Source organism: Danio rerio, chromosome 21 (genome assembly GCF_049306965.1).
Source record: "Danio rerio strain Tuebingen ecotype United States chromosome 21, GRCz12tu, whole genome shotgun sequence".
Classification (NCBI taxonomy): Eukaryota; Metazoa; Chordata; class Actinopteri; order Cypriniformes; family Danionidae; genus Danio; species Danio rerio.
In genome coordinates, this window is record NC_133196.1 from 26,883,483 (window position 1) to 26,908,098 (window position 24,616).

The 24,616-nt window shown below is 35.0% G+C and overlaps 1 protein-coding gene across 5 annotated transcripts in view; it reads right to left on the reverse strand.

Annotated features, from left to right (window-relative positions):
* Positions 1-24,616, reverse strand: part of cnksr2b (connector enhancer of kinase suppressor of Ras 2b) — a 102,947-nt gene that overhangs the window by 18,444 nt on the left and 59,887 nt on the right. For 4 of the 5 annotated variants that reach the window (XM_073935397.1, XM_073935398.1, XM_682101.9 and 1 more), the window contains exons 5-17: positions 22,380-22,421; positions 18,280-18,399; positions 15,760-15,819; positions 15,509-15,577; positions 13,389-13,535; positions 11,921-12,054; positions 11,540-11,730; positions 8,507-8,596; positions 5,219-5,418; positions 5,085-5,136; positions 3,728-3,903; positions 3,579-3,652; positions 2,338-2,409 (exon numbers count right to left, since the gene is read on the reverse strand). In XM_073935397.1, coding sequence (XP_073791498.1) covers positions 2,338-2,409; positions 3,579-3,652; positions 3,728-3,903; positions 5,085-5,136; positions 5,219-5,418; positions 8,507-8,596; positions 11,540-11,730; positions 11,921-12,054; positions 13,389-13,535; positions 15,509-15,577; positions 15,760-15,819; positions 18,280-18,399; positions 22,380-22,421 — 1,427 coding nt within the window. Of the gene's footprint in view, positions 1-2,337; positions 2,410-3,578; positions 3,653-3,727; positions 3,904-5,084; positions 5,137-5,218; positions 5,419-5,734; positions 5,809-6,267; positions 8,597-11,539; positions 11,731-11,920; positions 12,055-13,388; positions 13,536-15,508; positions 15,578-15,759; positions 15,820-18,279; positions 18,400-22,379; positions 22,422-24,616 lie in introns of those variants that run through there. The other variant, XR_012396804.1, reaches the window with a different exon arrangement.

The following is a 24,616-nucleotide window of genomic DNA, read 5'->3' on the forward strand; positions in this document are numbered from 1 at the left end:
GCAAACGTACAGAAAACTGTCTTTAGTTCCTTGAAGATTTATTCTTAGCCAACAACATTTTTTTCACAGTCACGGAAAATAAATGATATATAAGTAATAACTATTATTACACAGCTGTCTGGAATACTTGATTCTGATTGGTCAGTCATGACATTTCAAGGTATGTTATTGCCAGATAACAACAGCTAAAACGCAAACACGCTTTCATCTGCATACTTTGAATCAGATTGGTTGTCAATGAATACATTCTGTGACGCTGCTGTTTTTGACTGTTGTGCACCATCTAGTGACTGAATAATATGTAGGTTAGTGTATGCTCCGTTTAGCTGATTTCGCTTCTGTCAACTTTGCGTTTAATCAAGATTAACCCGCTATAGATAAACTGTTACGAAATTAAGGTTAAAAATGAATAAAATATGACTAATTTTAGGGCATTTTTGTCAGAAGACTAAAGGTGCACACTAGGGTGCACAATATATCGTTTCAGCATCGATAATGAAATTTGCGCATCCTCAATAGTCACACTGCCACAGGAGTCACAAAATTACATTTTTTAATTACTGTATTTATACGAAATTTATGAAAAAAAACAAACAAAGTTTTGTCTTATTGATATTTACATTTCGATGTGAAAACAAGATTATGTTGCTTACCCGACTAGCAGATAATTTTGCTTGTTTTAATGAAAAACTCCAGATTTCTTCTTAAGTTGAAAACAAAACAATATTTTTAGCTGATCTACGAATTTTTCGATAGTTTGACAAGAAACAAGACGAAGGAAAGTAAGAGAATCATATTTTGAATTGTGATAATTCACTTTCTGTACTGTTACAGAACAGTACTGTTAGGCTTCCCAGAAAATAATCAAATAGCTCAAACAATCTCATGGAACTGTATTCATATGGCAATATTTATCACAGAAAATTATTTCTAATATCGCAATGAAGATTTTTTCAATATCGTGCAGCCATGGTGCACACTGAATCAGAAAATTTCATCTATAATTTTTTGTTCGTTAAAAAATAAAATCGACCTCGCATTGTGCCAATCATATACAATCATATGCACAAGACGTGTTTAACAGTCATTTTCACATTTTGCACCAAGTTGTTTAAATAGCAAATCCATTTGAACAACTTTGTGGAATCATGGGTATTCTGGTCTAGAAAGGAGGTGTGTTAAGGCGCATTGTTGGCGCATTGCTATTTTGAGGAACTGAGATAGACTGCACAACTGAACAACTGAAAGCTGCTCTAAAGTCCAGCACAAAGTGCATTAGTTATGCACCTATGCAGGTCCAAAATGCATACACGTTGCTTAGCATGCAGAGGATGAACAACAATACACAAATTTCTTTAAATATGAAAAAAATAAAGGATTAAAGTTATTATTTTCTACATAAATATAAAAACCACTAATGCCTTCTTGACGTCGGGGCTTTTTTCAGTTTATTCATGACAATATAAGTTATTATTGTTATTAGCAGTATTATTTATTATATGCTTATTTATATTTGCTTTAAATAAAACAAGTTTAGATTTTGTCCACCGGTCAGGTTTTGGAGACGTATGCATCACCATATGGGGCATGAGAATAGGATGTGTGTTTGAATATAACTTTTTGACCACACTTCGTTATTACTATTATTATTATTATTGCACATTTATTCTCCCCTGCTGCTGTTTGGTGTGTGTGTGTGTGTGTGTGTGTGTGTGTGTGTGTGTGTGTGTGTGTGTGTGTGTGTGTGTGTGTGTGTGTGTGTGTGTGTGTGTAATGTGTGAATGATCACAAAAAATGTATAAGAATTCTACTTATTTCCTGAAATGAACTTTGCATTTGGGGATAATCCAGCGCAGCTCTTTGATAATGAGCTGAACTCTCCATTCTCTCTGTGCAGTATTGAATGCATAAAATATGTAGCTTATTCATCTTTCTATTTTGAAGAATAGAGAGGAGAACAATGCATCACTGCTTGAATTCTTTTTTTTCTGAATGGATTAATTAATAATCATTGGATGAAATTCTCAAATATGAATACGAAAAAAACGGCTATGAAATTTTCAGGCTTCAGACCTTTAGACTACTCAAATTTTGCTGTCAAATCTAACACTGACTATAAACACTCTGCAGTGACCCGAGGAGCTCCTCACACTGCTCAAATACAGACTCTTTCGGGACGCCTCTAAAATTAGTATCTTTGATCAGCGGAGAGAACAGTAAATGAGATTCAGGAGCCTGTGTGAGAGCGTTCATCACAAATTGACAGTGCCTCAGAGTACATTACGAGTCTTTTTTTCTGTTTCCACAGGGATGCTGGAATGTTTCCTTTCATCCTACCTGTTCATATCCTCGATGTTGTCTGCAGCGAAGTAGAAGCTCTTGATTTTAGGATGGCAGGCCTTAAAAGCACTGAAAGCAGGCAAGAGAAACAGACTTAATTAAAACAGGGCAAGCTAATGTTGACAGTAGTTATTTTGTTGGTTTGGTTTGTTGATATCTAGTTGATATTTTTAAGACTGCACAAAATTGGACACATGAGGCAGATTCAATAATATCAGTTTGAAAGAAGATGTCTAACCGCATCTATGCATTGACTTCACATGTAAATTACTCACGCTTCATCCGTGTCTTTTTACTGCACAGACTGCAAAAATTCCCCCACTCTCATATAAGGTAATGTAATGATTGTGACGGCGCAGGTAAGATGTTATTTTCGAGAGACACTCAAATACATCACATGCTCTGCCTATGCAACGTCTATAAGTCATGTAAAACAATTAATTGCAAACTGAAATAAACCTAATTTAATTATATGGTTTGGAATTGGATGTTTTATGAGATTATTTAGATTTTTGTGATTATCTTGTGTATAAATTAAGAATTTTGCAGGATCGCAAAAATTGCGAATTTTTGTGTTGAAATTGCGTTGGATTCAGCGGATCGCAAAATCATGAAAAACCAGGGGGTCTGATAATACTTTTCTAGTTATTTTGCAAATATTCTGCAGTATTCTGTTTAAAGTGCATTTTAAAGGCTTAAATCGGTTGATTAGATTAACTGGGCAAGTTAGGTTAATTAGTCCATTGGACAACAGTGGTTTGCTCTGTAGCTAATCGAAAAAAAACATAATTCCTTAAGAGGAATAATCATTTTGACCTTAAAATTATATACATTTTCAAAAAATGTTTTATACCAGCTAAACTAAGAATTAAGACTTTTGTTCAGAAGAAAAAATATAATAGTAGATGGTGTGAAGATTTATTTGCTCTGTTAAACATCACTTGGGAAATGTTTAATAAAGAATTAAAATTTAATTTTATTATTTCATTATTTTTTACTTTTTGTCTATTATTTGACTATTATTTTAAACCATTATTTTGTCATTATTTTTTGACTTTTGATTTTGTGTGTGTAGGCAAACTTATTAGCTCTTGTGTGAAATGTGTGTGTATATATATGTATATACAACGTCATTGCCATTTCTGCAGAATGAACTGCCACTGCATGCAAAACATTATACTGTTTTTGCATTTGTTTTATTTTTAACCATTTTACCCTTTAGTTTTGATAATACTCACAACTTCTTGCGACATTCACTGGCCTGATCAATGTTGAACTCTGGAAGGCTGACGAAGCCCTCAGCCTTTTCATCCTGTGGAAGAACAGAGCAATGAAGGACTGAGAAACCCTGGCAGTAAGCAGAGTTCACGTCAGCAGTTTTCCTCACCTCTTCATTGGTGTACCAGTATAGGCAGGCGTCTTTCAACACCACCCAGTACTTCTTCCACTTCTGAGAGAAGTAGCTCTTGGCGTCCTTTTTCTTCCAGAGCCAGCCTTCACAGTCTCCCTGACCCAAATCCCTGCAGGAGATTCTCCTCTTACTGATGGAGGGCAGAGACCCAGCTGAGAGCCACAAACACACACAGAGAGAGAGAGAGAGAGAGAGAGAGAGAGAGAGAGAGAGAGAGAGAGAGAAAGAGAGAGAGAGAGAGAGAGAGAGAGAGTCAGCGCAGGCAAAAACACAGTCACAACAGGGACTTTCTTCATGTTGTTTAATTATTATTTTAATATTAATAATAATTGAATTAATAAAAAATAGATGTACAATTATTTGTTGTAGATTTCTGCTTGAATTAATAATTGTACTAATTGTATTGCTAATAGTTTTATTCAGTTTAATACTTGATTAATAAGAATTTTAAATTATTACAGATAAATGTTGTTTATTCTACCCTAATATTTTTACATTTCTGCATGAAAAATTGAAATATACTTATTTTGCAGAAATACAGTTTGCATGTAAAGCTTTTGTATACAAAATATTTACTTATATGACGGATGATTTTATAATATGCAAAAAAATTCTATATAAAATAACACAATATTAAATAATAAATGTAGAACATTAATTCTAACGTAATAATTTTACTTAGAACTCTTTATATGCATAAATAATTGTATTATAAATATTATATATACAGTATATTGAGCTGTAAATATAATAAAGTTTATTATAATATAAAGTTTATTAAATTTAAGTATATTACAGAATATTGTACACTTATTTATTAATTATAAATGAATTGTTTAAAAAAAACATTGAGTTAGTTAACCCAATACATGCACAAGATTTTAAAAAGCTAAATCTACTGTATGAAATAAAAATAAAAATAAAATATTATATGAAAAATGAATAGTCACACTTAATTTTGATGGTCCGTTTGTTGAACTTAAGGGACGCTGCATCATGCCAACTAATTCTCATTGAATTATAAGTAGACTGTTAGGTTGGGGTTAGGGTTAGTGTAAGTTGACATGTACTTGCAAAGTTTTTATAGTCAGTTAGATGTCTGTTTAGCAGCAGTATTAACAGATATTAAGTAGACAGTCTACTAATACTCAAATGGACCATCAAAATAAAATGCTACCAAATTAATAAATATAATTTCTGGAAAAAATTGGTCAGAAATTGTTTTCAAAATGTTTTTGCATTTTATTGCAATAATTACAGAGAGAACCAGGTTTGAAATCATCTGCAGACATGACTTAAGAATTAAAAAAACATTTAACATTTGACATCTCACCTCTTAACTTGTTTTTCTTTGACCTGGAGAGCACGGACGACCGATCGAATGTCTGAAATACAGTCAGTAAATATAGTGTGTAAACCATTTTCTGCTAAATTTCTAAATCTTGAATAATTATTCATTTGTCTTACGAGATAAACAGATGAGGTTTCAGAAGTGGGCGTGGCCAGCGAGTCTGGTGGCAGCATGTCCATCTGAAGGGTGGGGACTAGAGCATAGTGGGCAGGGCTTCCTCCTTTCTCACTCTTTCTTCTACTGCGGCGACTGCTGCGACGTCCAGTGTGAAACTCCTCCGTCTTATCCTCACTCACATACCGCAGCAGGGAATTTTCTGTTTAGAAACGTGGGGGATTATGAAATTGAACAAACTGTATTCTGAATTGTACTCTTAATTTGCCCTATAATGTTATTTTAAGGTGCCTCATTTTGTTTTGGTGGTCTCCTACAATAGGTTTACATTCTTCCAAGGTCAAAACCACTTTTAGCATCATCTCTTTTTTCACAATCCCTTAAATGTTTCAATAAAGGACCCAGTCTCTCAAAACTACACCTTTCCGAAAGTCTGCCTCGCTAGGTAGGTCAGATGACCAAGTCTGTTGTGATTGGTCTACAGCTTTAAGAGACACTCCACTTTTTTTTTTTTTTTTGCAAAAGGCTCGTTTTACAAGTTTCCTAAAGTTGAGTTTTTCCAATTTTGAATTCATTCAGCTGGTCTTTACAACTGACAGAAGCACTTTTAGCTTAGCTTAGCTTAGCTTAGCATAGATCATCAAATTAGATTAGACCTACTCAAAAATGACCAAAGAGTATTGATCTTTTTTATTTAAATCCTAACTTTTCCGTAGTTGCATCGTGTACTAAAACTGACAGAAAATGAAAAGTTGCCATTTGCCATCTAGGTTGATATTTCTAGGAACTATACTCTTATTCGGTCGTAATAATCGAAGCATTTTGCTGCCGTTCCCTGGCTGTAGCAGGCACAATGATATTATACAGCATATTATACAGTTTTGTATACAGATGAAATATTATGAGATGAATATTATACAGTCTTAGTACAAGATATTAAAACAGAAGTGTCAAGTTTTTAATTTTTTGCCCTTTAGCAAGATGCTACAGTAATAGTCTAATCCGATTAAACGATCTACTGTATGTTAAGCTGAGCTAAAAGTGCTCCTGCCAGAACCGAAGATCAACTGAATTAATCCAAAAATGGTAAAACTTAACTGTTTAATTCTAGGGGAGTTGTAAACTCCTGCTGCTGGAATCAGCTTCTCAAAATGATCAGATGTGCTCCAACATTAGGTAAAGTTGAAGTCAGAATTATTAGCCCCCCTGAATCATTAGCCCCCCTGTTTATTTTTTCCCCAATTTCTGTTTAATGGAGAGAAGATTTTTTTCAACATATTTCTAAACATAATAGTTTTAATAACTCATGTCTAATAACTGATTTATTTTATCTATACCATGATCACAGTAAATAATATTTGACTGGATGTTTTTCAAGACACTTCTATACAGCTTAAAGTGACATTTAAAGGCTTAACTAGGTTAATTAGGTTAACTAGGGAGGGTAGGGTAATTAGGCAAGTTATTGTTCACCGATGATTTGTCTGTTGACTATCAAAAACAAAATAAGCAAAAAGGGGCTAATAATTTTGACCTTAAAATTGCTTTAAAAAAATTAAAAACTGCTTTTATTCTAGTCAAAATAAAACAAATAAGACTTTCTCTAGAATAAAAAAATATTATCAGACATACTGTGAAAGTTTCCTTGCTCGGTTAAACATCATTTGGGATTTTTTTTATTTATTTTTTAATTCAAAGAGGGCTAATAATTCTGACTTCAACTGTACATTCAACTCCAGACTGAAAACACATCTGTTGAGCTGTTCTTTTACTGAATGATCGCTGTGCCACGTCTGACAGATCACACTATTATGTCTTTCTTTTCTTTTTCATCTTTATAACCTGTTAACACATTTTAATCTGTTTTTCTATTATTTTAGTTTAGTTTTTTATACTCGTCTCTTATTTTATTCCTGTTCAGGTATCTGATTGTGCTGTAAAATTTTTTTAACTTGAGCCAAATCACTATACTGGTTGATCTGTCTCTGTGGGATAGTGGCGTAATTAATATACTGTAAGTGAGATCCGAGACGATGACCCGCCACAGGTAACTGTTGTGGGGGCGTTAAAGTCCTTGCCATCTGGCTGAGATCAAGACCTTTTATTATGTTTGGCTAGCTAAAGTGATCTACTCCTGGGAGGGGGTAGAAATCAGGGGCTGTGCAATTTATTTCCAGAAAAAATTTAATTGAAATTGGCACGTAATTAGAGCTTTAAAGCTTAACTTTGTGTTTTTAGGTGAAAAATCGAATCTATTGGAGACGTCCAATAGATTATTAGATTAATAGGTAACGAAAAAGTCCCCCGAGTGGGGGTGATCACCAGAGTGGGGAAATCCGCTCTCCTCAGCACTTCCAATCTCAAATATTAATACAAACTCTTGATTTTTCTGTATAAATTAGAGCAGTCGTGTCCAAACTTCAAACTGAACCAGCTAATCAAGCTCTTTCCAGGTATACTAGACATCCAGGCAGGTGTGTTGGAGGAAGTTAAAGCTAAGCTATGCAGGACAGGGCCGCATAACTGCACACCCCTCATACAAGCATACAGTACAAAGCAGTCTTGATTGGTAAAGTAGACATTTTTAGACAGCCAATGAAGAACATAGATTGAAATGTAGCAATTTTTTTTATAAATGGAGCAAACAAAATTGTTTACTGACAACTATTTTCAGAGATTTTCAGAATCAGTTAGCTTTGTTAGGAGAAAATAACTCCACATATTCCGCACTTTGATCTTTGAAACTTCACAGACCTTTTACATTTACAAACAGCTGCATTATACAAAAGGTAATACTTAAAAAAAGCATTAAAAGGTCACATAAAATGTAACAGAACAGCTTTTTAAATAATGTAATAATGTACAGTTGAAATCAAATTACCCAGAGGTCTTATGATCAAAGAACAAGGCTGAAAGATGGTGTGCTGCACATGTACAAATTTGATATAAATTCTGCCAGCGTTACTAAAGAAAGAATTCTCTCTGCTCCCACTCCTTCAGCAACAGAGCCAATGAGAAGCCAGCATCTTGGCAAAACCTCTGTGTTGGAGTTACCATGGCAATGTGAAACCAAAAAATCCTAAAATCTCAAACAAAGAGCCAGCAAGATTTTGGCAGACAGATTCCAGCACAACTGAGGTAAATATTGTGGCGGCGGACAATCTCATGACTTTAAAATGTGCCAGGGCTACAGTGACAAAATCAATTGTTAGCTTTAACCTGAGGAAAATAAATCAAAACAATAGCTCCTCCATGTTCACCCACCCACACACAAACACACACACACACACCTCTTCTGATCTCTTTTTTCAGCTTGGCTGGATCTTCATAGTCTCCTACCCAGTTATATTCCACAGGCATGGATATGGGCCTCAGCCGTCCTAAAAGACAGGCACAGAGAAATCCAAACTAAATCAAAAGAATTTAATAAATTACCACACATCCTGGGAACAGATGTCAATTGTTAAGTTTACTCCAATGACTTATGGCCACTTGGGTCAGTTTATTTACTAATGGGAAAAAATTGACATATATCATTTTATGAGAAAGACATTTTTGGCAGGAAATTTCAAAAGATGTACTGCGTATGCCTGTTTATGAGAGCCTCTCTTCTATTTTGACACACTGACCCAATGCTTTTAATGTTAGGGGTATTGCTCAAAATAATTCTGTACAGTAATGACAATGTGGTATGCAAGGGATTCATTCACAGCCTAGTCAGATCTACATTGTCTTTACTCTCAAATATACTTTATAATCAAACTATCACAACAGTATAATTTTAATGACCTCGTCTGTCCATGTGATGACAGTTAAATTGTAGAGCATGTGCAAACATACCACTATGATCAGAGGCTTTCTTAAAAGGATCATAGTTTCCTTTTTCTCTTTAGTGTGTCATGCCACTGTTTTTCCATGTATGAAATCCGAGGAGTTACAAATCTCACACAAAGTCACACACAAACGAATTCTTTTAGAAGAAAAGGCTGATCCAGACCTGTCAGAAATGCTCAAGTGAATTCTCCCTTACATATCTGTGTCACTATGTGATAATCTTTACATAACGTTGCACAACTGTCAGTTCAAAGAAAAGAGGTGTGCTTTTAGGCATCATTAGTGTTGCTGCAGACTCTTTTTTTGACAAATCAAAACCACTTAATTTGCCATTCTGATACCAACTGTGCAATTCTAAGTAAATTTCAGAACAGATATCGAGAACAGATATTAGACATTTGAAGGATTTAACAATTTGTTAGTGCAAAATACTGGCAGTTCATGCTGTATGTCATTCAGATAAAGCATAATTTACTTTAAAAGTATGTTTAATGCAACATTTATATTAAAAATATGAGTCATTTTTGTTGCAAGTTTATTTTGTTTTATAGAGAAAAGTGTACAGCACATTTAAAATTCCTCTTTGTGGATGCCCTCTGGATGTTCAACATTAGTAAATAGCTTAAAAGGCATTTTGAAGGCCTTTATACTTCTAACCAATGAACAAAATAGAAATTTATCATGAATATATGAGCATTAAATCAAATTTGGTCTCTTGTAAATTATTTGTGCTCAAGCAATACATCACTTACTGCATTTCAATATAGAGTTCAATAAATAGGAGTTGTACTTGTGAAGCTGTGCATTAATGGATTTGCTCTTCAGTGTTTGGACTTTCAGCAGTGAAATTTAAACCACACTAAACTGAACTTCAACTCTAAAAACTGGACTGACACTGTTTTAATTTACTAGAACTTTTGTGTTAAGCTGCTTTTACAAAATCTACATTGTTGCTAAAAAATAAACATGAATTAAATTGAATATTTACAGTTTTTGGTACACAAAAGTGTTCTTTGAGCTACATATGATAGCAGTTGAACCACTGAAGTGACATGGGATATTTTATTAATGTTTTCATTCCTTTTCTAAACTGTAAATGTCTCAGGACCCTTGCTGTCTATAAGGGAGCTTTTGGATTTCACACACATATCTTAATTTGTGTCTTAGTGGAATGGAATGATATGTGGGTGAGTAATTAATAACAGGATTTGTATTTTTTTGAGTGAACTAACCCTTTAATGGCCACTAGTGTCACTGATAGCAATGTTTTTAAATTGTCAATATAACACCTCTAGTGCAAGTGTTATACTCATTGTTGCAGAAAAATATGACTCTTTATCTGCAGAACATCTACAGAACTTTATACAACTATTCTTCACACCAATATTCTTTTTAAGAGCTGCTATCAGGCAAAATCAACTTTTGAAATGTGTGTATGTATAGTGTGTCCAAAGTCATGTTGGAATGATATGGAGAGAACCAGCTCATTTGTATTTAAAGACACAGGCAACAAAAACAGCAACAATTTCCACTGACCGCAAACCTGCCATTTTCAAAAGGTTATAATAAATAATCTGATGGGTATTTTGAGCTGAAACTGATGTACTCTGGAGACTCAAAAGACTTATCATACTACTTGTAAAAGGAATAAAATATGAGCCCTCTAAGAACTGTCTACTGAAAATTTCTGAGGGAAAACTAAAATGGCTCCTGAATGACTAATCTTTTGTCTCATTGACAAGTAGAGTCCTGCATTTGAGCCCAAACCCATCAGGGTCCAACATTTTTAGCATGCATATCGGGCTTTGGGCCTGCTTTAGAAAAAAACTTTTCAAAAAAGTTTAATGAGATCTAATGTGTGCAGTCCATAAGTGCCAGTGATGCCTTGCGCATGGAGATTTCCAGCCATGTACAATAAAGAATTTAAAGAGAAAAATTGCCAATGGCAAACTTAAAACTGTGAAAAACGCAAGAGGAAAGGCAAACTTCTGGTCAACTTTTCAAATAGTGATAACTTTAAATTATGAGCCAACTGATGCACAATGCATAACTTGTAAGTGTAAATTGAGTAAACTCACTGTGGACCACATACCGCTTCGATGACGATGTCACTTGAAAAACAAAAACTTACATTTAATAAAAACAACAAAAAAGTTGTCTAAATTATTCTGATTAAAAATTAAATAAAATAAACATCAACTTTCGATAAAATATAAATCTGGTCTATTTTAATGGCTGTTACAGTATAAGCTATTTGAAAAAAAGGGCCAGACTTTAGGTTAGACTTAGTTTGGCCAAAAAGTTTGATACTGTAAGCTGTTGGACAAGGGCAGGGCTAGAGCCTGTGTGTCTCAGGCCAGAGATGGACTAGGGCTTAGATTTAAGATTCGTGCAGGGCTCTACTGACAAGATCCTAAACTCAAAGCAATCTCTCCTGACCCTGAAGCTAGCCTGTGAGCCCAAACATCATCATGTAAGAAAGTGTGTACCATATGTGGGAGTGCTGTCTCTGCGTACGGGTGGAGGACCCTGAGTCTGATCATACTCATAACAGTACAGCACCGCATCCTCATCCAGCAGGGGGAACCGCCTCCGGCACTCCTGGTCCAGGAATGAGTTGGGCGAATCCGATCCTTTGGCGGCCTGCTGACAATTGCTAGTCAGATTCCCTACGTCATCTCTGCAATGAGAAGTGAAATCTATTATAATCATATATTACAAAGATGATCAATATACAAAAATCACTGCCACAGTTTTGCTATGAAGACGTTTTTTCTTTGATTTTAAGTGGTTGATTTCTAGATGTGGCTCAGGATTTTTAAGTGCACCAGTGTGTGCTCTCATTTCTGTCTTTGAATGTAACGCTGTACCTGGGTGTGTATGGTTCATCTGGTGGAGGGGGGATGTAGAGGTCCTGTAGAGCGCAGCTGTCCCGTCTGGATGGGGTGCTCAGGGTGCTGGACGGTGTGGCCACACTGCTGCTGGGGCTTGGGGGGATGATGGGCTAAAACAGTAGTACAGTTGGTGTTAGCAATTCAAATATCCTATGATCTTGTTTACTTTTCCACTTAAATAAAAGTGCCTCTCCATTCACAAAAGCATGAAGTCTTTTTAATAGCTTAAGAAAATGTTTAAAATAATTTAATGGTTTAAAATAAAAAGTGTTTGAATTGAATTGGTTCAAGAGTTCACACTTAGCTGATGATTGATTATAAAGCGTATTTGGCATGCTGTCCTGGGAGAGAGCCCTGAGCTTATAAGACCCCGCAAGCAATCATAAGCACGTGATCCTCTCAAAACTAGTTTATAAATAAACTTAATTAATTAATTGATTATTTTATTTATTTATTTATTTGTTTGTTTTTCTACATTTATTTAATAAAAAAATTATAAAAACACATTCTGAAATCTGAAGGCAATTTAAAATAATTGCTTTCTATTTGAGAAAACTCTCATTTTTCCTGTGGGACATAATCAAATCCAGGGGCAAATATTGTCCTGGGCGGCATGGTGGTGCAGTGGGTAGCACTGTCGCCTCACATTAAGAAGGTCGCTGGTTCAAGCCTCGGCTGGGTCTGTTGGCATTTCTGTGTGAAGTTTGTGTTTCGTGCGTTAGCGTTGGTTTCTTCCAGGTGCTCTCGTTTCCCCCACAAGTCCAAAGACACGCACTCGGTGAATTGGGTAAGCTAAATTGTCCGTAGGTTATGGGAATGAGAGTGTATGGGTGTTTTTCAGTGATGGGTTGCAGCTGGAAGGGCATTTACTGCATAAAACATATGCTGGATAAGTTGGCGGTTCATTCCGCGGTAGCGACCCTGGATTAATAAAGACAAAGCTGAAAAGAAAATAAATGAATATTGTCCTGTAATGGAAATGTTTATTTCTTATCTTTTTGGAAATAAATGCCATCTTAGTGTTGTCAGCTTTGCCGCTGTAATGGAAATCAGCATGGTTTCCTCTTTGTATGTAGTGCAATAGGGACAGCAATGAAACTGTATGAATGAAATGTTATTCTCATCTAAAATGCCATTCCACATTTCCCTCTCAGGCTCAGTAAAGCTTCCTTATAGAGCACAGCTTCAGTGTGGAAGTGAGAGGAGATTGAAGGAGGAGGGATAAGCGCCAGATTAGAGGTAAAAAGATGAAAGAGGAAAAATGGGAGGTTGGTGGATGGGTAAGAGTGCAGTGAAGATTTGCCATGCAATCTAGTTGGTCAAAGCCTTCGGGGAGGGGAGAAGTGCACTTAATGCTGCTAAAAAAAGAACATGCACAGATTGAGGGTCGCCGCCACAGCATATCATCAATTCACACACGCCACTTCATCCTGCCAGGGAGTACCTGCAGAGCGAGGGGCTTCCACCTCATGTTCTTGAGTAAGGCTGGGGCCGACGTCAATGTGCTCTGGGGCCGCTTCTTCAGCGTCAGGGTCACACCCGCAGGGTTGCTCCGTAAAGAGTTAACCAGGTTCTTCAGCTGCCAGCCCACCTGCACAAAACAAACACATGTGTTCATCTCATTGCTTTAGATTGGGAGAAAAAAGCACAAGGCATTTTTTTTGTGTGTGTGTGTGTGTGTGTGTGTGTGTGTGTGTGTGTGTGTGTGTGTGTGTGTGTGTGTGTGTGTGTGTGTGTGTGTGTGTGTGTGTGTGTGTGTGTGTGTGTGTGTGTGTGTGTGTGTGTGTGTGTGCTTTTTTTAAATGTGTATTTATGTGCATTTTTCATTTTATAAAACTACAACAAAATATAGAAGAAAAAACACTACATACAATAATAATACATATACAATACAATACATAGAAACACTAACCTATGACAGAACAACCAAGCACCAGAACACAGAGGGACAAATGCACACGGAAGATTTGTAAATGTAATTTAGCTGGTCAGGTAATGCATAAATACAAGTAATCAAGTGGGTTAGAGATCCTCCTGCTGTTTTACACCTTTTACAGAGTGGAGATATCTGAGGAAACTGCTTACGCAGTTTCACCTTAAATAAATATAATCTATGCAGAGTTTTAAATTGAATTAAACATTCTAAAAATATAGTTTTGGTAAAAATGAACTTAATAAAAAAACTACAGTAAAATGCTGTAAAATGCACAGTATAAAATGTACAGTAAAAAAATGTTCTGAAATAGTATTACAATCAAACAAATAAAAAAAAAGCAAAAACAAATTCAGTTCACATTTTCTTCTTCAATTATAAATTCTCGCATCAAAAACTATATTTAGGGCAAAAAACACGAATAAAACAATAATAATAATAATAATAATAATAATAATAATAATAATAATAATATAAGATTAATAAAATAGTGTTATTAATAAAAACTAATAAATATTGTACTGTTTCAGTGTTGTTTTTGATCAAATTAATTTGATCTTGATGAATCTAAAAATTCTTAAAGGAAATCAACTTACATTTTAAATAGGTCATACAGTTGCAAAACTGTTTAAATGACAAACACATAATGAAAAATGTTACTTCTTGTGCATCAAACCAACATATTATGATTTCTGAAGAAAAATGATGTCTGTTTCTTATTGAAAGTAGTTTAAAAAAATGATCTATTACTGGGGTTGAACTCCAGTCTTTTCAGGTTTTCTCACATGATCCTTCAGTTTAATATGAGCAGTGGATAAATTTAGCTTCTAATGTAACTTTAAGTCCCTTCATTTTCTTGGTAATCCTGTTCAGTTCTGTTATCAGTCATCCTGTTTTAAAGCTTTCTGAGATTGATCTCAACAAGAGTGAATTTTGTCGGATAAAACTTATTGTAAATTTGAATGAAGACTGGTTAGATGTATGTGAATTCACATCAAAATGCACTAATGCATATATGTGGTGGGAGTTTGGGTCGAAATACCTTCTCAGATTTTTTATTACGCCAAAACAAAAAAACATATACTGCAGGAGTGGACAATAAATATGGAGACATATTTTAGGAGTGTCCAATGATAAAACATTTCTGGGTCGACGAACAGACTGACAGGCGGACATTTAGAAATATCTGGACCAAATGGACTGAATATGTAGGGTTACTCTATCCAGATTAATAACCAGTAAGCTTGCTCTCACAGTCTCCTGTTCAGACTAAGAACAAAGATTCAATATTATTTAAAAGTTTGACTATTAGGTGTATATTTGACCCTCCCTGAATTGTGTACATTTTGTTATTAAAATCGCTTACGTTACAGTTTAATCATTATTCTTATAATTTAAATTGTTTATTTATTTTTTTTACTTTCTATACTGTATAAAAACAAGTTAAATGGTTGGCATTAAAAAATGTATCCCCTTTTAAGCTGAAATATTGTATCGGTTATGCTGCCACAATAAACAAATACATTTAAAAAACTTATTTTAAAACTAAAACAAAATAAAAACTCGTACAAATGATGATTTTTTTTAATCAGTTAAAGGGTCAAATGACTGTGTGCAGTAGATGTGCTCACCACTGTCTGATGATTGACCTGTATGACCTCATCACCGGCATGGATTTTCTTACAGCGGTCAGCGAGTGACTGACAGAGAGAGAGAGAGAGAGAGAGAGAGAGAGAGAGAGAAGCCTTTGGATTACAGGGGGCAAAACACACAACCTGTTTTTGGGATTACTTGTAATACCAATATCACTTGCCAGCTGAAATGTCCAAAGAATGTCATACTGAGACTGTACTGAAACGAATATTAAAAAATGACCACTTACACCCTCCGTAGTGCCTGTGATGACATGTAGGCCATCGTAGGTTGATTTGATGTACATGCCCTAAAGCAAGGAGAAAGATACTTAAGAGCCACTGCCTGAAAATATCGGACACACGCTGAGAAAGCACTGAAAGCGGCTTGATGACATGACATGCAAGCACAAATCCCCTCTGACACACACAGAGAGAGAAACAGAGGGGCTGCTAGTGCATGTTTATTTTCATCTGTCTCTATTCAGGCTTTATTGAGCAGATATACTGACGGTGTGGAGTGTGTATGTGATTGTAGAAATGTTACTGCCTGAAGCACATGCAAGAAATCATCGTTTAACACAGATGTGGTGAATGCGGTTTCTCATAATCTGTCTCTGGAATAATCCTCACAACACTTCAATCCCTGTCTGTCTGTCTGTCTGTCTGTCTGCCTGTCGGTCTTTTAGTATGTCTATATAAAAATGTCTGCCTGTCTATCAATCTTTCTGTCTCTGTATATCATTTTATCTTTTTATCTACTTGTCAGTACCTCTTTCCATCTGTCCATTTATCCTTCCATTTATCCATCCATCCATCCATCCATCCATCCATCCATCCATCCATCCATCCATCCATCCATCCATCCACTGTCTGTCTATCTATCTATCTATCTATCTATCTATCTATCTATCTATCTATCTATCTATCTATCTATCTATCTATCTATCTATCTATCTATCTATCTATCTATCTATCTATCCTCATGTATGTTTATCTAATCGTCTGTCTGTGTCTGTCTCTCTGTCTGTCTGTCTGTCTGACTATCTGCCTGTCTGTCTTTCTGTCTATCCATTTATCTGTGTCTGTTCATCTTTCTGTCTCTGTATATCCTTCTATCTTTCTATTCATTTGTCAGTCCCTCTTTCCATCCATTTATCCATCCATCCATCCATCCATCTACTGTCTGTCTGTCTATCTTTCAGTATGTCTATCTAAATGTCTGTCTGTCTATATATCGGTCTGTCTATCTGTTTATCCATCTTTCTGTCTCTGTATATGCTTTTATCTTTATCTTATTTGTCAGTCCCTATTTCCATCCATCCATACATCATCTGTCTGTCTGTCTGTCTGTCTGTCTGTCTGTCTGTTTGTCTTTCTATCTATCTTTCTCTATGTCTATCTAAATTTCTGCCTGTTTAACTATCTGTCTGTGTATCCATATTTCTGTCTATGTATATCCTTCTATCTTTTTATCCATTTGTCAGTCCCTCTTTATATCCATCCATCCATCATCTATCAGTCTGTCTGTCTGTCTGTCCATCTGTTTGCCTATTGAACATCTATCCATCAGTCTGGCTATCCATCCACCTATTTATCCATCTATTTGTCTGTCTATACCAGAGATGCCCAAACTAGGGCCTGCGGGCCAAAGTTGGCCCATGGTAACCTTTGATTTGGCTCGCAACCAATCTGAGAACCCTTACAAAAAATAACTGCAGTAAACTGAAGTAAAACTGCAGAACAACAGTATAATATGTAGAAGCATAACTGCAGTAAAATTAAGTACAATTGGAAAATTGCTATACGATGAAGTGTAAAAACAGATCAACTGCAGTACAATAAAGGTCAACAGCAGTATAACTTGAAGTACACTGAAGTAAAAACAAGTAAACTCTGTCTTTACTGCACTTGTGCTGCTGTAGTCTAATATGCCAATGGTGTGGTAAGAACTGTTCTGCACTTCTGTTCCAGAGGGCTTGTTCTTCAACATCTTCCAATTAATATTTTGTATTTTTTTCAGGGATGCTTTTTGGATTCAAGTAATTTTCTAATTAGAATTTTAAGAGTTTATTTGCAAAAACGCAACTGCAAAATTGCAAAAAAGCAAAATTGCAGTATAATGAGGTATAAACACAGTTCAACTACAATGCAATACAGTTCAACAGCAGTCAAATCTGCAGTATAACTGAAGCAACAATAAATAAATTGAGGAGCAATATGGTGATATGTTATATTAGATGCTGTGAATGAATCAGTTTTTATTTAAATGTTAAAATGTAAATACTCTTACTTGACAGATAGAGAACCATGCACAAGACATTTATGTTCTCAATGGGATTATGTTTTTATTGTAAGAAATTCATTGTAAAATGTAAAAAGAAAATTATAATTATTAATATGACTATACAATTTTTAAAATATTAATAAATTAGGATATTACCATGGCAACTTTTATGCAATAGAGCTTAATATATTTACCTTTGGCCCACCACCCTCAATCAAGTTTGGTTTTTGGCCCTTCATATGAAAACATTTGGGCACCCCTGTTCCATACAGTACATCTATCTGTTGGTCTATCCATTCAACCACTGTATAGATGCATTCCATTCATTTTAATAATATATTTCTCATCATTTCAAATGAGTTTTGATCTTCTATAAACAAGCCTTTTGTACAGTCAAAATGACAAACAATTAGCAAATATGTTAGTTTATGTTAATTTCAATGTTTTAATTTGTTAATGTTCATAATGAAACCAGATTACTCACCAGTCCCTCAGTGGACCTTATGTTGTCTAGCTGCACCACCTCTAGATGTGCGGCCTGGGACACCATGGGGTCCGAAGAGAGGGCAATGATGTGGTCACACACTCCTGAAAGCGTCTTACACTGAGGAGAAAGAGAAAAGGTGAACGTGTAAAATGTTTAAGATCTCCTGAGGGCCAGAACGGGTAAGGCTGAAGTTGATATTCAGCTACAATATGCTGATCTTTTACTTGCATGTTCAACGCAACGCTTAAAAAAAAACATCTGTGCTGAGACGGAGGCTGTTTACACTAGAGCATTTTCATTTTAAAATGCACACATTTCGCTGAGGTTACAGCTGGCATTCAAACTGTTCTGGAGTTTTAGACTCTTGATGAATTTTAGAAAATGTTGCAGACCCTGATTCAGTTTGAAACTCCAGGGTTGCGCTCCAGAGCTGACGAACAAGAACAAAAACTTTTTAAAAAGAAGGCTTGGTTGCATATATTCGTTCCCTCATTGTTTTTTATTGATCATTGTATATGCTTTCCTGATTTGTTAAACCCCCCTTATATTTGTATCGATGTCTTAAATATCTGTATGAACAAAAATGACAGAGAATCTTTGATCATTTCTGAGCATCTTGAATGCACACAATATATCACAGCATGCACAAATAATAGTTACACTGCTCTGGTCAGTTGTACAGTCTGTCCTGCCAAATTTCCAAAATGAATTGATGTGGTATTGGCTGCAAAAGGATGCCCTACCCCATAATAATGAGTATCGTCTAAAATCAGCCTTTTCAGTTTAATTGTCCAACCCAAGTATATTTCCAGAGTCACATTTGGTGCTAAACTATTATGATATCAATTGTATTCATGTAAAAAAGGAGAAAAGGTTCATTTAATTCAGCTAACCATTTATTGGCTTAAGATTTAGACGTAATTTGTATTCGATTAACTAATGTTTCAATATACATTATACATATTTTCAGATTTGCAATTTGTTCTGTTTTGAATTCAGGTTACGATAAAAGAGTTTGTCAAACTGATGTCAACACAATTTACCACCAGACATAAGCACTATATAAATAAACTATCATAATTAGTGTTTTATTCTTCTTTTCTGCTGTTTATAATGTTCTGCCAAATTTTCTTACCTAAATGTTTTGTCTTGTTTTTAGTCTGAATATCTAAATATTCTTAAATCAAGAAGCATTTTCTAGACAAGTAAAAAATCTTGTCTTGTTTCAAGAAACAATAAGTCAAAATTGAGAGAGCTTTTCCCTAAACCAAGCAAAATAATCTGCCAATGGGGTAAGAAAAATAATCTTGTTTTTGATTTAAAATAAGATTATTTTGCTTACCCCATTTGCAGATTATTTTGGTTGTTTTAAGGAAAAACCCACTTCATTTTGCCATATTATTTCTTAAATCAAGACAATAAGTGTTGTTTTTCTAGAAAATGCTTCTTGATTTAAGAATATTTAAATATTTAGACTACAAACAAGACAAAAAATCTATTTAAGAAAAGCAATTTTTGCAGACTTTGACTGTTGTGAATGTGACTGAATGCCAGAAATGTAATATAGACTGTACAAGATTGGCTGTTTTTAAAAAGGGGCTACTGTATGTCCTGTCTTAATGTTTCACTTCAGTTAACACCAAACATAGAATAAAAGGGCACATTTTAAAGCACAAGGCCCCGAGAAATTTAAATCAAGCTTTTTAGATTTTAAGCCGCCTTTCCGCTGCATACGACAAAGAAGTCATTCATTTCCTGTCTGTAGTCTGAGAGCTGCGTGGAATTCCAATCATCTCCGTACGTGGAAAATTCAGTTCCGATTTAAGCTGCAAATACGTTGAAATATTTGAACTGCTGTGACAGTATGTGAACGGGTGAGCGGATGTGATGTATTCCAGTGTTGTCCAAGCAGGTCCATGTGCGCAAGATGAGAAATAGTAGTTTTTTGTAAATTTTTTTTTCCAGAAAAAGTCTATATTAAAATAAAAATTCTATTTATAAATAAGTAATAAAATATATATATTTTTTAATATAGTCTCCACATTCCCTCCAAATTTCTTTGCGGTTTATGGGTTTCTAGTTTTCATTCAATTAACCATGGTGAACGCATAGAGAATAAATGCTTTCGCACTCCTTTATTTCGCGCACCAGGAGAATCAGCTTCTCTCTCATAGTGCACGACAAAACTAAAAATTCAGTATGACCTCCTCAAGGGGGCGTACTCCGACCGTCACATGACAAATGACAATCAACAGACCAGAAGTCATTCATTTCCAGTTGCGTGGAGTTCCGATCAGCTCCTTATGCGGAAAATTCGGATCTGATTTGAGCTGCAAATACATTGAAATATTTGTACTCCTGTGACTAGACCACATGAGACCGGCCGAGCGGATGTGATGTATTCCAGTGTTGTCTAAGCAGGTCCGTGTGCGCAAAGATGAGAAACAGTAGTATTTTAAATATATTTAGAATCAGAAAAAAAGTCTACATAAAAAACGTTTCGATTCATAAACAAGTAAAAAATATTTATTTTTATGTTGTCTCCACATTTCCTTCCAAAATTTTAAGCATTCTATGAGTTTCTAGTATCTAGTCATTCATTCATTCAACAATAGTGAATGCACAGGGAATAAAGGCTCTTGCTTTTGCACTCCTTTACTTTGGACACTGCTTGAACAGCTTTTCTCCCATGGTGCACGACAAAACTGAAAATTCTGTGCGACTGCCACAAGAAGGCGTATTCCGATAGTCATGTCCAAATGTCGTGTGCAGTAGAAAGGTGGCGTTAGCATCAGGATCTTAGTTAAAGATATATTTACAACCTAGTGTGCTCCAAAACAGTATTTAGAAAATGTAAGCCTAATAAGCATCCAAAGCTTGCAGTTTGTCACAAGCCTAAATGGATCAACAATTTTTTTTACCTTCACCTACATACTTTACTTTTTCATCAAATCTTCTGACCAATCAAATACTCTACAGCACAGGTGTCAAACTCAGTTCCAAAAGGGCCGCAGCTCTGCACAGTTTAGTTCCAACCCTAATTAAACACACTTGATCAAACTAATTGAGTCCTTCAGGCTTGTTTGAAACCTACAGGTAAGTGTGTTGGAGCAGGGTTGGAACCAAACAGTGCAGGGCTTCGGCCCTGCGGGAATTGAGTTTGACACCTCTGCCCTACAGTATCTGACATGCCCCGCCTCCTCCAAGATGCTGCTTTTCATTTGAAATGCTTGATCTCAACCACTCTCACTAGCAGAGCTGTGATAAAAACAAAGTCCAATTGACAGTTTTTATTAAGGGGAAGATCTACTATATGTCCCGCCATGTCTTCGTGTTTCAGTTGAGGTAACATTAGATTTAAAATAAAAGAATTTACACCTCAAAGCACTTCATGGGCCCTTTAAACAAGACTTCTTTTTTTAAATGCAGATTAAAACTAGTTGTTACTAATAAACTTTCTAATAACTTGTTTTATTTAACAATTGTATATAGGCTACAAGTTTGCACTATAGTTTTCTTCAGCTATTTTTAGCATATTATGGATGGAGATTGGTTTTTAGTTGAACATCTAGTATGAGCAGAAATCATTTTCATATCACACCAAAGTCAAACTGAAATCACATTATTGTAAATGTAGCCCATGAGATGCCAGGATGCACCATATTACGATGTGACCAGGATGGTCTCATAAGCATAATTCTCTATGATCTTGCAGCTTTCTCTCAACTGATCTGTCTAATCATGATTCTGTCTCAGTCTGCTGCGGGTGAGTAATCAGTGAAGCTGTTCCTGGTGCTGTAAACAGAAACTCTCTCTCTCTCGCTCTCACGCTCTATCTCTCTATGTCAGTCTCAGATGAAATGTGCCCCTGTCCTGGTATTTATAGCAGAGAGCCAGCTGTAGCCTGACTGACACTGCAGTATGGGCTGGACTCCATGAATCAAAAGTGAACCTGTTTCTTTCTCACCAACCTCACACTCTCTCGCTCTTCTTTTCTCACTTCGACACAGATTTCTATTTTTGAACAGAGGAGCTAGATAAGGGGTTTTATGTAAATGAATCTTGAGATTGTGTGAGAAAATAAATGTCAGTCTTACCACATGCAGTATCTTATTCTCGGTCTCATACACTGTGCCGTCCTGAAAGGCAAGAAAAGAAAAATGTCATTTCAACTATTACATCTAATTTAATGATTGCAGCTTATCCCACCGCAGTCAGTCTCGTTAACGAAAGGCTTAAACGTTCACAATACACTTCCTGTTAATGCTTTGAAACAAGGATTAATTTGTTTATATTAATTATAACTATTAAACATAAGAAAAGAATACACTTCTACAGTGTTTCTTCAATTTAATGTTAGTTTTAAAATTTTGTGTTGCGCAATTTAAGTCCAAAGGCAAATTAAATCCAAAGGCACCGTGAACAAAAATGAACACATTTATGCACTCAGAAAATAATTTTCTCAATCAATAATTTTATTTATTTGCTTATAAGGTTAAAAACTAAAAACTAGTTTTTTTAAAGATTAAGATTTAATTATTCATTCATAAATAAACGTTTATTTTTTTTTACATTCTCTATAAAGGGTTATGCTTAAAAATAATTTCAACCATGTCACAAATGTTTGTTTGCATGTGTATTTTTGAGAAATTTTTTTTTCGAATTGTGAAAATGTGCAGTTTCTAATTAAATCACACTAAAGCCCAGGTCAGATCACATGACTTTTATTGTTGATATGAAAATCACTATGTCAGATTATGCGATTTGTCTTGATAAAATCTTGACTTGTCATGGGTAACAAATTTGCCAGACTACACATTTCTTTACAATCAGTCATCCCGTGGCGTCTACGACCAGTGTTATTTCCCAAAGCAGTCAAAAGTGTTGCTATAACAATATTTCTTATCCTAATTTCAATGCTCTTTTATTTCTTATTTCAATCTTTTTTTACATTTTATTTTTAATCTAAATGTATATTTTGCTGCCAAGGATGCTTATTAAACACTCCACCGCCTGAACTTGACACGAGTGCGACAGAAAAATTTAAAGCACATCAGCACCAAGGAAAAATCTGATGCTCAAGACAAAATAATGACATATTAAAAAACAACAAATATATAATAGGATTGTGATAAAACAATTACAGTAGAGCATTCATTAAGTCCTTATTTTCCACAGAGCAAAACAAATCCTCCACCTGCAGTTGAATAGTGAATGAGCTATAATTTTAAATATTTCTTGGAAACATCTTTTTTAAAACTAATTTGGTTTTATATAATTTGTATCTTAATTTTAATGTATTTTTTTGTTGGTCAGTTATCTACTAGATAAACATAAATAAGGAATATCATCTGAGGTGAAGTGCTTCAAACCAGTCTGCTTTTTGCTTCAGTGACAAAACACGAACTGGTTTGTTAAATAAACTAGCCTAAATAAAATTAAAGTGAAATATTCACAGTTTCAGAAAAACCTATATTAAACAGTTTTCACTGTTAATGACAAAGTCATCCATTCGCTGGTCAGTTTCAAATTTCAATGAAGTTATTTGAATAAGCAAGGCTTTTTCAATGTATTCGCAGCACTAAATGTGTTTCCAAATTACCACAGAAGAATGAACTCTGTTGGAAGGCTGAGAAAACTCAGAAACTCGTTGTGAGAATAGAGATGTCTGCATATTTGTGCCAGTCTGTCAGATAAAATTGCTTTAAACACTTTAATATTTTAGAAAAAGTAGTTAAAGTTTCGATAATCAATGACTGATCTTATCCACCCAAGACCCATCCATATTAAAATATGCAGCCTATTTTTGGATTACCTGACCTGTGGATTAACAGAAGCACCCGCAGATATAACTGAGAATTTCTTTGCTCCTATTGCCCAGTGTCACCAATGTAATGGAATTTGTGATGGTGTTGCGAGGTGTCGCAGACATGGTATCGGTTGTCAAGAACTATTACACGAGAAAAAATGATTGAATCTTGTGTCACGATGCCCATTTGTCGTTTATGAATCCCTATAACACTTGTGCCAAAATCATGACAAAATCCTGTGATCTGACCAGGGCTTTAGTCATGACTGACAACACATATGATTATACCTTTATAACACATTTAGTTTACACTGTAGGACAAAGAAAATATCTTTCCTTAATCAGCATTTTAATTTGTGCTTCAGTAAAAAATGTATATATTTAAAACAAGAATGAAATAAGAAGAAACTAATTGCATATATTTTACATATGAATAAAACTTGCTTTCTTGCATTTTTTGAAATGGTGTTTTTAAACATAAATAACACTAAATTTAGTTTGATCTATGCTTTTAAAAAGAATAAA